Source organism: Emys orbicularis, chromosome 6 (genome assembly GCF_028017835.1).
Source record: "Emys orbicularis isolate rEmyOrb1 chromosome 6, rEmyOrb1.hap1, whole genome shotgun sequence".
Classification (NCBI taxonomy): Eukaryota; Metazoa; Chordata; order Testudines; family Emydidae; genus Emys; species Emys orbicularis.
Window position 1 is genome coordinate 125,564,332 of NC_088688.1, and position 14,454 is coordinate 125,578,785.

General features: G+C 42.5%; 1 protein-coding gene across 1 annotated transcript in view; it reads right to left on the reverse strand.

Moving 5' to 3' along the window:
* The window catches only part of MELK (maternal embryonic leucine zipper kinase), a 37,061-nt gene that overhangs the window by 5,580 nt on the left and 17,027 nt on the right, over window positions 1-14,454 (reverse strand). Inside the window, exons 12-15 of the mRNA XM_065406547.1 lie at window positions 10,282-10,419; window positions 9,203-9,433; window positions 5,463-5,557; window positions 4,811-4,979 (exon numbers count right to left, since the gene is read on the reverse strand). Coding sequence (XP_065262619.1) covers window positions 4,811-4,979; window positions 5,463-5,557; window positions 9,203-9,433; window positions 10,282-10,419 — 633 coding nt within the window. The remainder of the gene's footprint in view (window positions 1-4,810; window positions 4,980-5,462; window positions 5,558-9,202; window positions 9,434-10,281; window positions 10,420-14,454) is intronic.

Consider the following 14,454-nt stretch of genomic DNA (forward strand, 5'->3'; position numbering starts at 1 on the left):
CTTCTCTGAATTACTCCAGGATCTCCCTGCTCCGCTGGTACCAGTGGAAGAGTCTTGCCTGCATGGTATAGTGTGGCGATGTCAATGTCTCTGACACAGTAGACTTAGTGAGAGATCGGGATCCCTTCCACCACAAGGAGTCAGCTCCCAAGACGGAGCTCCTCTTTGGAGCCAGAGATCTTCCCCTTCTTAGGGGAGACCTTAGCAGAGGTCAAAGGGGCATTGGATCTGTCTGGAGACAGATGTCCAGGGGGTCTCCTGACTTGACTCTGAAGTGGGTTGATGGAAGTGCTTGATCAAGTTCAGTTTGGTTTCCTGATTCTTTCAGGCTCTAGATTTGAGAGCCAGGCAAAAAACAAACAACAAAAACCAACATTTATTTCTGCAAGATTTGGGATCCTTGCAAGTGAACAGAAAAAGGAGAAAGTTAAGGAAAAGTTGTTTACTTGTTCTCATAATACAAGAACTAGGGGCCACCAAATGAAATTAATGGGCAGCAGGTTTAAAACAAATAAAAGGAAGTTCACACAGCGCACAGTCAACCTGTGGAACTCCTTGCCTGAGGAGGTTATGAAGGCTAGGACTATACCAGGGTTTAAAAGAGAACTAGATAAATTCATGGAGGTTAAGTCCATTAATGGCTATTAGCCAGGATGGGCAAGGAATGGTGTCCCTAGCCTCTGTTTGTCAGAGGGTGGAGATGGATGGCAGGAAAGAGATCACTTGATCATTACCTGTTAAGTTCACTCCCTCTGGGGCACCTGGCATTGGCCACTGTCGGTAGACAGGATACTGGGCTGGATGGACCTTTGGTCTGACCCAGTATGGCCATTCTTATGTTCTTAAGCAACGGATACACTTCAAGTGGCCATTGCTGATTGAGATAGCCTCCCAGCAAGAGGCACTGTTTGAAACCTGGTGAGCCAGGCATGCCCAGCCATGCTGAATAAGCTTCCCAGAAAAGAGTGGGGAAAATGGAAAGAAAAACACAACCTCTCACTACTATAGAATTAGATAGTAACAACTAATACTAACTAGAAATACAAACTAACCACCACAACACTGAGGCACACTCAAGGCAGACATGCTAGTACTCTGGTTCAGGCCGAGGCGATAGAGAAGGAACGGAAGGCAGTTTGTCCAGGCAGTCCTAGGTATCCCTGGTTTGTGGCATGAGGTAGCAGAGCACATGTGCAGGCTGAATGGACACTACCAATAGAAAATTTTGATCAGGGGCTTGAGATGTGCATGTGCACCTGAAGTGGAGCATCCATAGGGACACTACTTGAAGTAATCAAACTAAGCAACAGCAACAAGGAATGCTTAGTTCCAACAGTGCCTCAGGGTCAGACATTGTTACAAGACAGACAGAAGCTTCAGCGTTGAAGAAAATCAACTCTCCCTGTTATCAGGGACAAAGGGAGAGATCTCCATCCCTGCTCCGACCCTTTTACACTGGATCAAAAGGCAGAGAGGCCTAAAAAACCCTGTATATGGCCGGGGAGGATTCCCTGCTACAGGCACCATGGAAGACAGCCCTAAGGTTGTCCTAAGAAAACTTCATTGCAAGGCCTGGTGTAGGTGGCCTGTCAACTTGAAGCACTGCAGGGATTTGGAGTAGTGCTGTAGCCCATAGGACAACCCTGTGAAACGGCTGTAACTTAGACAACACTTGGGACCCAAGTCACCATGGCGGGGGTAGGACTCTTCAATCCCCGAGCAACCCAAGAGTGGGAAGAAGAGAGGGGGGAAAAAAAAAAAAAAAAAAAAAAAGTCTTAAAGCCACCATAGGACCCTTCCCCTGGGCTGCAAGTTTTGTGCTGCTTAGAGGCATAGTACACCACAGAAACTCACCCTTGGAGTATTGGAGCCATTTTAGTTTACATGTTTTATCACTGTACATAAGGGACTTGTGGCTATATACACGATATCCCTTTTCAAAGGACTCCTATAGCCACACGTTAGGCATGGAAGCTGGGTACACTGTATGCAGTATTATTCCTACCAACTGTAAGGTGGCTGTACAAGTGCTTTGTTTATGTCCTAAAAGTAGATCTTGAAAGAGTACCTTTAGATTTCCAAGAAGCAACTGGAAAGGAGTCTGAACTGGGAGGCCTAGAGATGAAATCTAATCTAATCCTAGCTCACTGCCAGAGCTTCTCCAGGAACTTTAAAATTGAGTATCTTGCATTGCTCTACTCCAAAGCATTCAAAGTTCACTAGCAGTTTTGCAGGTACCGCAGGCCTGAGAAACTGACTCAATGGCAGAAGCATTTGGAGCACAACAGACTTGGCATGCACTTGCCTGCTAGTGCCCAAGTTTCTGTATTCCTAGTGCAGTCTGAACACCTATCAGATGGGTCGGCTCATAGCCCAATACATGCTGGACTTGTCAGAGGCTGACTGACAGTATTACCAGTGCCATTTGGCAAAAGCTTTCTGGACTGGAATGTGGTGATAGCACTGCATTAACCTCAGTGCCATCAATTCTTGAGCTCCATTTTCTTGACAATAACCAGCTTTTACAGTTAGCAGGTGGGCAACAAAAAATGATTAAGGCTATAGAACAGCTTCCACATGAGGAGAGATTAAAAAGATGGACTGTTCAGCGTGGCAAAGAGATGACTAAGGGGATATGATCAAAGTCTATAAAATAGTGACTGGTGTGGAGAGAGAGAGTGTTATACTCCTTCACATAACCCAAGAACCAGGGTCACCTAATGAAATTAAAAGGCATCAGGTTTAACAGAAGGAAGTATTTCTTCACACAACGCACAGTCAACCTGTGGAACTCTCTGCCAGGGGATGTTGTGAAGGCCAAACCTATAACTGGATTCTTAGCTAAGTTAATGGAGTATAGGTCCATCAATGGCCATTAGCCAAGATTGTCAGGGATGCAACCCCATGCTCTGGGTGTCCCTAAACCTCGGATTACCAGATGCTGGAAGTGGATGATAGGGGATTGATCACTTGCTTTGCCTGTTTTGTTCATTCTCTCTGAAGCACCTGGCACTGGCCACTATCAGAAGACAGGATACTAGGCTAGACAGACCTTCAGTCTGACCCAGTATAGCTGTTCTTATGTTCCATTTTCTTGACAATAACCAGCTTTTAGTTAGCCGGTACCTCAAGTAGTAGTTAGCCAGCTTAAGACATACACCACTTATTTGATTAGATTTGTTTTAGGCCTCAGAAAAAGCCTCGCCACTTCCAGAGTTATGGAGACTGAGAGGGGACATGATAGCAGTTTTCAGGTATCTAAAAGGGTGTCATAAGAAGGAGGGAGAAAACTTGTTCACCTTAGCCTCTAAGGATAGAGCAAGAAGCAATGGGCTTAAACTGCAGCAAGGGAGGTTTAGGTTGGACATTAGGAAAAAGTTCCTAACTGTCAGGGTGGTTAAATACTGGAATAAATTGCCTAGGGAGGTTGTGGAATCTCCATCTCTGGAGATATTTAAGAGTAGGTTAGATAAATGTCTATCAGGGATGGTCTAGACAGTATTTGGTCCTGCCATGAGGGCAAGGGACTGGACTCAATGACTTCGAGGTCCCTTCAAGTCCTAGAATCTATGAATCAAGACAGTTTTTCCTCCATGCTCTGCTTATATGAAATTTCCGGTGTATTATAAGCTGCAGAATTTTCTGAAGCAGCAAGAACACACTTTAAATGTTTTGTACAAGTCACTGTTTAATACACTCAAGTGTCCAGTACTGCACCACTGAAATTTATTGACATTATGGTAGTTTTGTAGAATTCAGCCACATGTGTCCTTTAGTTTACTTTTAACATAGGGGATACTATATTAGTGCTTTAATGGTAGTGTATACTGCAAGCCCTACTACCCATTTTTTGTATAAGCTCTCATGGAAAGAGTATTAAGCATGCATATGCCCAAATACCTCTGGGTCTTAAGAGCCCAAGAGGCATCCAACAGCATTTTTGAGATTTATAGTTTAACATTTCTCTAGTCTCCAACCTCACTTTCTGTTTCCTGCTTGGACACCAGTAAGAACCAGACAGGCTGCCAACATCAAGAGTTTGAGTGGACTGAAAAAAAATCAGACAAGCAACTCTGAGCATGTTGGTGGCAGGCTCCTCATTTGGACTCATAGGCAATACCTAAACAGTCTGACACCTAATGAACTTTTGATACATTATTAGTTGGGGATAAGATTTAAGATGTACACTTCCCATGACATTTGATTTCTATAGTGCCCTAAAGCACTAGAAACCCTTCTGTAGCCTAGGGACATTCAGTTCATTAAGTCCAAGTCCAAATTCTCTTGATTCTGAACAATGACAGTGACTAGAGTCTTAATTCCCTCCATCACCACTCAAGGTGGTGATCTCCCTTCAAGGATTCAAATAACTTAGACAGATCAGATTTTACTGAGCTGTCATAAGCTACTTTCGGATAGGGCCACTCATATAGAGGCTTTTACATCAAGATGCTGCATTTATACCAGCTTGAGGTTTTGGTCACCAGTGCTACCATGACACTTTGCTGGCAAGAATGAACGTTGAGCAGGATCAGGAGGAGTCTGACTGCAGCTGCATCCCCTATATGACGTGTATAGATCAGCTGGAAGGGAAGCAGACTGCAGTGATTTCCACAACCAAACCAACTGGCAATAAGTGGGGCTTTTGTAGATTTGGTGCAATACTGCAAAGGCACCTGCACTTTATTGTAGAGGCAGAATGGACACAGTTCAGACAACTGAAGTTAGAAACAGTGATGTGGAGACCTCATTGACTTTCCCAATAAGAATCCATCTCCTTTAAATAAAGGAGATATCCTAGCAATCTTACCTTCAATTTCCTTGGGCCATCTCTTGTGGATCCTTTCCTTTTGCCTGGTGTAAGCATTGTGATCATTTTATCCAAGCCTCTTTCCAGACTTCCAAACATTTTGGCTCTTTTCTTCTTTTGGCCACTATCCACATGAACTTGATTAAGATCCATGTCTACTGAGCGACACCTGTCACATTAAGAGATTAAAAAAAATAGGCCTTCCATTTTCTCAGTGGCTGAAAGTCAGTCATTTCAGATACATCACTAAAGTCTTACCAGACCCCAGCTCTGTATTTAGAAAGACAAGTGGAATACATTATAGCTAAACTGAAACTAGAAGGCTGCTATGAGAATTACCATTCAATAGTCATTTGGGATTTAAAGAGAATTGTGTATAGAAAACAGCTGCCCTCTGGGGAAGTGGAATAAGGGTGAATCTGTAATTATGGAAAATAGGAATACGTCCAAGACTACTGAAGTGTGTAATTTTAAACTTTTCTGCCTTTAATATTTTCTACTGTGTAGGAAAGGGGTTTAAGGAGTTTATTTTATTTTTAAACCAAGACAATGAAAGAATAGGTGCTGTTGTAACAAGCCTTCCTAGTCTATATGAGGATTAAGGTAGTCCAGTTCTAAAGTCAGCAATAGGTATGAATAACTAGATACTTACCGTCTTTCTGGGCTAATGACTGCTGCAGCCATTTCACTTGTACTTGCTGGACTTGTGGGTTTCTTAATTGGGGTGTCTTTAGGGCACTGACTTCTCTCTGTTGAAAAAGAGGAACCCAATCCAAATGGGTACATTTTTTCAAAGAAAAAGATTTTTGATCATGAAAATTCCTTGCTGCAGTCATTTTAAACCAACTCTCCTTAGTCCCCGCCTTAACATCTCCTCAACATATAGAATACCATAAATGTGTTTTTAAAATAAGAATCATAAGGCACCATTACTCTATTATATTCAAGATTCAGACTGAGTGAGGCATTTCTCCCAGGGTACTAAGAATTGCTCAGACTTAGGGCAAGCAGTGTAGTTTAGTTGTTAGAATATAGGATGAGAGTTGGATAAAACTAGCTTCTGGTCCCAACTCTGCCAGTGACTCAATGTATAGCCTTTGGCAAGTCACCTCCTCCATTTCCCATCTGTAAAATGGGCATAGATATTTAAAGTACCCACCTCCTGAGGCTGGGGATTACGGTTTGTAGACACCAAGACCAAACATCAGTTACTTAGATCCTAGTTTGTACACTCTCCCCTAGAGTCCCTTCCCCTGCCTCAAGAGTGCTTTTGCATTTCTCCATGGGGTTTGGTATTCTAGGACTGCCATTTCTATCATTCAAGATCACCACTAATGTGCCTGGCATAGAGTCTAATCAGCTTTTGTGGCAAGACAGCCATTTGTCTAGTTAAGTTTTCTGTTTGATACTTTTCACAGCCAGAGTGGGCAAATTCAAGTGCTTTCAATACAGTGTTGTACTTCAATTTGGTTTTGAAATCCAAGCTGTTAAGATACAAGTAATGCTTCTGTTCCCTTATCCCCACCCCATTATAGATAAAGCTAAATATCAACTATAGTGTTGCCTTTAATCCTATAGAGACAGCTCTGCAAATTCAGTCTGAGCACCAACGCTGAAGCCAGGTTTCCCTCCATCACACATTACTGCCAGTGATAAATTATGCAGGCCAACTTTGTCCCATGGAAGGCAGTGGTTGCATAACAGTTGCCTCCTAAGATTTTGGTAAGAGTCCTATTCATTAGGCAACAGCAGCCCAGCCAAGCCAACAGGAGCAAACATTTCTCTAAGAAAACAGGGTGATTCTAAAATACAGGGTGATCTGCTGATTAAAGCAATATACGTCGCCTCTCTTCAAAGTAGAGCCACGCTGTATGTAGCTCCAAATCCAATGCATTTGTGGGCAAGAAACATTTAAGTTCAGTTCAACTCAGTGATTCCCTTTGGTTGAATTGCATATCCCATTCCTTCAACAGGAGTATTGCTAGGTCATTTAAGAGTTGCACTCAGTCTACTCTTCCCATAGAGTTCTGCAGAGCACAGGTCCTGAAATGGAAATGCAGAGATGCATTTAAATAGTTCTTTAAATTAACCAGTAAATGAATAAGGGAATTAGAAAACAATTAAATAAACCCCATTTGAATGTTTGAAATATGTTCCAGCTTGCTACAGAAATGGAGTGAGATACACACCAGAAATCAGGAGACCTTACTTCAGAAGTTTAGATCCTGTGTGCAGGTGAATGCAGGTCTGGTTTAGCAGGAAAGAGGAACTGCCACAACCCTGCCCAGGTCCCATTTTCCTTCAGGGATGAGAGACTGTGTGGATTCTTACTTTCCTTTCCACTCTCAGTTTGGAGACAAGGGGAGGAGAGCAAGCCCCTTCCTAGAGCCAACAGCTGATCAGTTCCCTTCCCTCCCTGTGGTGGTCCTGATCACCAGTATCCCTGCTGTGCCCAGCTGGAGTGTCAGACTGGGCAGAAGTGAGTGATTCCTACAGGGCTACTACAGGGGTCCAAGTTCTGCAGTTCGGTGGGTGCTCTGCTACTATTGCCATGTAACTGTGGCAGATGCTGGACCCCCAGCTCTTGCTATGGGGCACTATGTGCTCAGACACAAAGTACCAGTAAACTTTAACCAGAAAAAGCCTGAACAGCTTCCACCCAGACACTGCATTATGGCCACCTCTTCAGATTTTGTTCTGAACGGGGTGGGGAAAAAAAAAAAAAATGAAAAATATTTAAAGCTTAAAAATACAGCTGTTTAAAATCAAATTTGAATTTATGGCAACCTATGATAAGGCCTAACCCTGCCATAATCAAAATCATTTAAAATAATTATATGGCGCATTAGTGAATCCTCAATCTTTAAATCAGGTAAAGGCTACTTAGTTATACATACACATAGAATCGTGGGAAACCATCTTTAACTTCTGAGGTCAAGCATGATAAATATGGCACAATGTCATGCACTGCCTTAAGTATCTACATCAGCTTCAGTCTTTATAATGGAGTGTTAGTATTTCCTTTTTCTAAAAATAGAAGTATTTTCAATTTCTGCAGAAAAACTTTTGCCTTAACAACATTTTGGTTTCAGGTTAGCAGAATCACACTGGTTCTTTTCCTAGACCTTATGTCTGCCACTTATGTTTCCACAGAAAGCGCAGCCAAAAGTAAACCATATACAGATTAGTTACTATGCATCACTCTTGCCTTTAGGGTACAGTCAAGTCAGTATAAAATTAAGGTCTGAACTACTCTTAAAACGAGGATGTTCTGCTTGAGCACTGAGTCAAGTTCCTTTGCCAACTAGAAATCCTTGAAAGCCTGTAGAGAGTGCTACAAGATGTTTCTGAATTGTATTCCCTTGCACAATATGGAGCAGCACATTCACCAGTTTTAAATACTTTGTTACACCTACTACAAAGGGAGTCTCATTTTTGATCTTTGCAAACAATTTGTACAGCATCAACGGGCAATAGTGCGAACGTTTCTAGTAGGTTGAAGAGGAAGGCAGGACGGCTGTAAGATCTATAATTTGTATGGATGTAATAGGAAACTGAAAGGGACCTCCTGGGTCAGAGGCCAGTTCCCTGCTCACAGGCAATCCCATCTTAGAACTTGTTAAGTTATAAAGCTACATCTTAACCCTAGTTAGGTCGTTTGCTCCCATTACCCCATTGGGATGATCTGTAGCCTAGTTGGGGTGGAAAGCTTTGAAGAAAGCCCTAGGAGTACAACTCCAGAAAGAACGGAGCTTTTAAATTGTTGACTAGTCTAGTGTATGAAATGTCTTCATTGCAATGTTTGGATTTCACATGCTGACATTTGCTAGTGCGTAAGAATCTGAAAGGGAGACTAAATGGGGGGGGGGAAGGAAGGAAACTGATGTATTTTTGTAACCCAAAGGAGTGATTTGAAGCCCAGGCAGAGGACTTATTGGAAATACTCCTATCTCCATTAAAAACAGTTATCCCAAGGCAACAAAGAAGGGAAGGGAGATTGCATTTCACGCTCTTCTATTATCTAAGTTGTGATATGCCAGTCAGTTGTGAGTATAGACCGTGGAAACTCTTCAGCTAGTTGCTATAAGTGTCCAAGTACATTCAAAAAGTATGCACAATCCTGCAGTGACAAGAAGAGGAAGAGAAGGGACGTACAGCAGCTCATAGTAAGCTAACAGTAGCACTAAGATGCATTACCTCTGTGTAGTGTGGTCTAACCTCTTACAGCAAGAAGAGTGGGCTGGTGAGTATTGTATAGTCTAGGATCACAAGATGGAATAAGCCATCCAGGAACTCTTGTAGGTATAAGTTTTAGCTAGAGTAGAACATTTTCAGCTATACAAACTCTAAGCATCCTGCATACATAGCTAATGGAAGTCTAGAGTAAGACACACCTGTGGAGGGAAGTGCTTGATTTGGTGTAGTTTGCATCCTCTTCTCCTTCTGGCTCTTACTAAGAGGAGTCTTCGGTGCAGGAAGCACAAATGGCTCTTCATTCTTGATAGTAAATGCCAAGTCAGAATTCTCTTTGTTTTCGCTTTTCTTTGATGCTGCTCTTCTTGCCACTGGAGATGGAGGTGGTGTAAATTCTACACTATCCAATGGTGTCTGATGCTTTGAATGCTACAAGAAATTTGATCAAGTAAGGGTGAATTAACTCTGGACAATGTTCAAAATATTGCCAGTATACTGACCACACACAGTATATATTAGAAGGGTCAGGTCAACATAGCTTCACATGCAGCCCAGTACTCCAGACTTCTTCCTCTGGGCCCACACATCTAAGTCACTACTTATTCTCTCCCTGAACAAAAATTAAGCCCTTTCTACCCTGTGCCTTAATCCTCCTTAGTTCTTTCAGCTTCTCACTCTAGTCTCCCAATCCCAGATCACTTCTCTTCAACCCGTCCACAAAGTAGTTAGGTTTCAAGTGTAGACATGCCCTTAAGTCTATCTATGTTAAGTCTACTTACAACCACTGCAGTGGTTGATGTCAACACTATCCTCCTTCTGTCAGTGGTGTGTACCCTCATTAGAAGCACTTCCACTAACTTAAGCGTGGGGGGCTGAGACCAGGGCTGCTCCCCTATCCAGTCTTTTGGCACATCCTCACTGCCAATAATGTCAGCCTCACCATCCCTTTTGTATCCTTCCCCACTTCTGTTTCTTCTTCTTCTGCACTGCCCCTACACACAAGGTGAGCATCAGGTCCCCTGCCTCTCCTCATCCAAGTAAATGAGGACCCACAAGCTAGGAAAAGGGGTTACAGTTTATGGTAATAGCCATCTGACAACCAAAAGGCTCTTGGCTCGGTCTTGCTTTGTAAGATCTTCTGGCCAGAGACTCTCTTATGCAGCACTAAGCATTGATACTTAAACATAAATGCAATGTGCATTAAAAAGAGTCAAAGAGGCAGATTCTCTTGAACTAAGAGCAACTGTTTTAGGAAATCATTGTAATTCTTCAAGCACCTGCTTTGTTTTGGGTGTATATAGAGCAAAGCCTGCAAATGGAGATTCCTCGTAAAGCGCATCATCTGAAAATTCCATGGATCCAAATGCACAGGGCATTTCCTTACAGTCTTCCACATCTTCGTAAGTCTTTTTAGACTGTTTAAAAAGAAAAAGGAGATTCCAATGAGACATTAGGTGAAAACTTTCATCAAGAAAGATCTTCATTACTTTTAGAGTTAGTTTTAATAGTTATAGCGTTACTCTTAATAGAGTTTCTAGTTATGGGCAGTATCTCACGGGAAGTTCTCATTCAGGTCACTTGTCATCTAAAAATCATGTTTGGAGGGCTAAGTCCGCAATGAAAATTTTAATAAGCAACATCAGTAGATGTGACATTATGCTGAAAGCACTATTAAACACAAGGAGCCTATACATCAAGGGCAGAAAAATACAATACCTGCCATTGATTTCTACATGCAAGCTGCAAGCGCCTTAGTTTGCTGCCACACTAGTTAACACTACAGAAGTGGTCCCATGAGGAGATGCAAAATATATACAAACCAAAAAGGAAATATAGTGAAGGAATATGGGAAACAGCTGGTTAAAGCCATATTACGTATGATACCTTGGAACAAAGAGTTATGGGAAGTCAACCATTTAAAGCTGAGTGCATCAGCAAAAACCTTCACTTTCTGATGGAAGTGAGACGGTTTCAACTGATGTCAAATCAGACAGGATTTTCTGCCAATTGTACGTGCGGGCTCCTTCAAACTGCCAGAGGTCAGGAAGAGTTTGCTTCCATCTTTCTGTACGCTGCAGCCTTAGTTGTTGCCATTGGTGTAGTAATGTTATGGCCCACATCTTTTAAAGAGTGCCTGCATTTTTTTTCTCCAGGGGACTTTCCTGCTAGGCTACCTTCAGTTTAGCTAGTGGCATATGCGATGCTACTCAAGGGAGGTCTACACTGCTAGTGCAGACTCTGCCAATGGGAGAGAGCGCTCCTGTTGGCATAATTACTCCACCTCCCTGAGTGTGGGAGCGTGGCTCCTGGTGACGTATTGCTGTCTACACCAGTGCTTAGATTGGTGTAACATGTTCTTATATTGCTGGGGGGGGGGGGGGGTCTTTTCCACACCCCCTGAGCAACTTAAGTTATATTGAAGTAAGCACTGGTGTAGACCTGCCTTAGTTTTGCAGCAAGTCAGATGCTTACACTGCTTTTTGTAGTAAAGGGGCAGAAATAGCACCCCTCATGGTCAGAGATCAAATATTTAAGATCCATGATCAATTCTCCCTTCATTTGTTAGGGAGAAGTCAAATTCCAGTTTTACAAAGTGTGAACCACCTTTAGTGTCACATGGTAGTGTCAGGTTTAATATCTAAACCTAAAAATAAAGTCAGTCAACCCAGAACAGCATTTTCTCCAACCCCCTGCTGAACTTGTTTAGCTCCAAGCTTTAGGAACCCACCCACCCCAATGAAATACTGGTAAAAGTCTTACAACAATCTACATATTTAATTTCTAATCCAGAGTGACTGGACAGGAGATGGTTTTCAATGTATCCCTTTGTGGATTGCAGAAACTCATTGGAAGGCCTTGTTTTGTTATGTACCACTCCAATGAAATGGCAAGCAATAAAGGTCAGCTATCAGTCCTCAGCTGGAAAGGATGCCATTATAAAAAGGAATCATCATGTTTTGTCTGGAGACAAATGACTTTTGGCCAGTGGTCAAGGATATTGCCAAGATCAGATTTTTCATTACTGTTGAAAGCCAAAGTGTAGCTTTCTGGTATATGACCAGATGTGCCACTGATTACTATAAAGACCTTATCAGACACCTGTTAGCAGCAGCCAAGAATTTAGTGGCCAGATTCTGTAATTGAAATTATGTCCCATTACTCCATGAATAGCTGAACAGGACCTGATGGACAAGGAGAAATTCACTCCATTACAGAAATGCTTCTATATGTCACACACATACACACACACACAAAAAAAGAACGAACACCCCACTATTTCCAGTTGGCAAATTTAAAAGCATTACTAGAAAGGAGCACTGTCATTCCAGGTATGATTTAGTTAAGTCATTCTTTTGGAAAACCTGCGTACTTCAAGCTGCTTGTCATAACAGTTGATTATGTTCAAGCCACTGACACCACAGACAATATATAAAAAAAAAAACCCTCTAAATTAAGAAGTCCTGCCAGCTTATTTTCACAGATAGTAGATCAGCTCCAGTCGGAGGCCTATGCTGAAATGGCTGATCAACAGATCTTCAGCTGGTATGTTGTAGGGCACTTATGGTGCCGAGGCACCAAGAAGTTAAGTGTATCGTACTGGGACTAATGGGCTGTGTTACCTCAAATCTCTCTTCTGTATCTGGCTCATCTCTGATGGATTGCTCTTATTGTTAGTGGTGGTGTTTTGCCAAGTCTACTTTTAAATATCCCAAACAATGAGGCTTCCATAACTTATCCTAGCAAAAAGTCTCCAGGATAATAGATGTGGTCAGGAAGGTTGCCTTCTGAAGTCCATCCTCTCCCTTGCCTCATCCTAATGAATCTTACACTTGGAATGTATACCTTTCAGTGACAAACTGTTATGCCCAACTATAACCATGCAAAACACATTATACATATTTAACTCCATTATTCTTCATGATAGCCGCTCTCAAGCCTGTTTGTAGCTGACCTTCTCATTTGTCAATGCAGTTGTAATAAGGGATGCCCTGAACACAATATTTGAGGAACAGCTGCACCCAAATTGTATAGAAAGACTGCCTCTTGCTTTTTGCTCTTGACATGATGCCTTTTCATGTGCAGTCCCAACAATCTGGAGATGTTTTCCTAATAGTCAATTTTATATTAGAATAGATGCATTTTTTACCCTGGAGTTTAGACGTCTACTAAAAGCACCATTCCTGTCTCAAGCTGGGAATTTAGTGGTTTTCAATTTACAGTAAGTCAAAAAGTGACTGACCTGGTCACGGGTATGGTATGTACATGCAAACAGGGTTAGCAATTTAGAGTTGGGCATTACAGAACAGGCCCAGAGACTTTAAGCAGAGCACAAGACTGGGGTGGTCTTTTAGAAGAGTTTTTAAATATATGAAATAAGTAACTGTAGGACTGACTGCTCAGGAAGAGTTCACGCAGTTACAAATGGGAGTAACAAGTGATCAGGAGGAAGTAGTTAAAATACACTTTGTTTGGTGGACACAGAAGTTAGACACAAGATCGACCAATAGGTCATAGGATTTTAAAAGTTGTAAATTTCATGATTTCAGCTATTTAAAGCTGAAATTTCAGTGTTGTAATTGTAGGGGTCCTGACCCAAAAAGGAGCTGGGGGGGGGGGGGGGGGGAGGGGTGTGAGAAGAGAAAATCGCAAGGTTATTGCAGGGAGGGTTGCGGCACTGCTACCTTTACTTCTGCACAGCTGCTGGCAGTGGTGCTGCCTTCAGAGCTGAAAGGCAGTGGCTGCTGGCCAGGAACCCAGCTCTGAAGAGAGCCAATGCCAACAGCAGCACAGATGGCATGGTATGCTTTTGCCACCCTTTACTTCTGCACTGCTGCTGGTGGGGTGCCACCTTCAGAGCCGGGCACCTGGCCAACAGCCACCCCTCTCTGGCCATCCAGCTCAGAAGTAAGAGGGGTTGTGGTATTGCCATCCTAAAATAACCTTGTGACCCTCTGCAACTCCCTTTTGGGTCAGGATCCCCAATTTGAGAACCGCTGGTTTCCCCTGTGAAATCTGTATAGTATAGAGTAAAAGCATGCAAAAGACCAGATTTCATGGTCAGTGATGCATTTTTCATGGTCGTGAATTTGGTAGGGCCCTAAATTATCAGAATACAAGCTGTCAAACTCCAAGTTAAATTGAATATAGCCTTCTATCACCCTTTATACAAGGGCCTGGACAGCTACCCGAAGATGAAGTCTGTCAGATCAATAGAGAATCAAACTAAGTTAAAATAGTCACTCAAACTCCATGCCAACTTTAGACATTTATATCTAAGGGTAACAGTTTATTTCAACAACGAATAGAACATAGTGAGGTGGTGGTTTCTTGGGACACACCCATGAAGGGCTTCACTAATTAGCACTGCATACTTTGAATTGCTCTCAAATACAGAAAGACACCAGTCCAGTCTGTGGGTGGGTGCAACTGCCCACTTGCTCATGGCATTC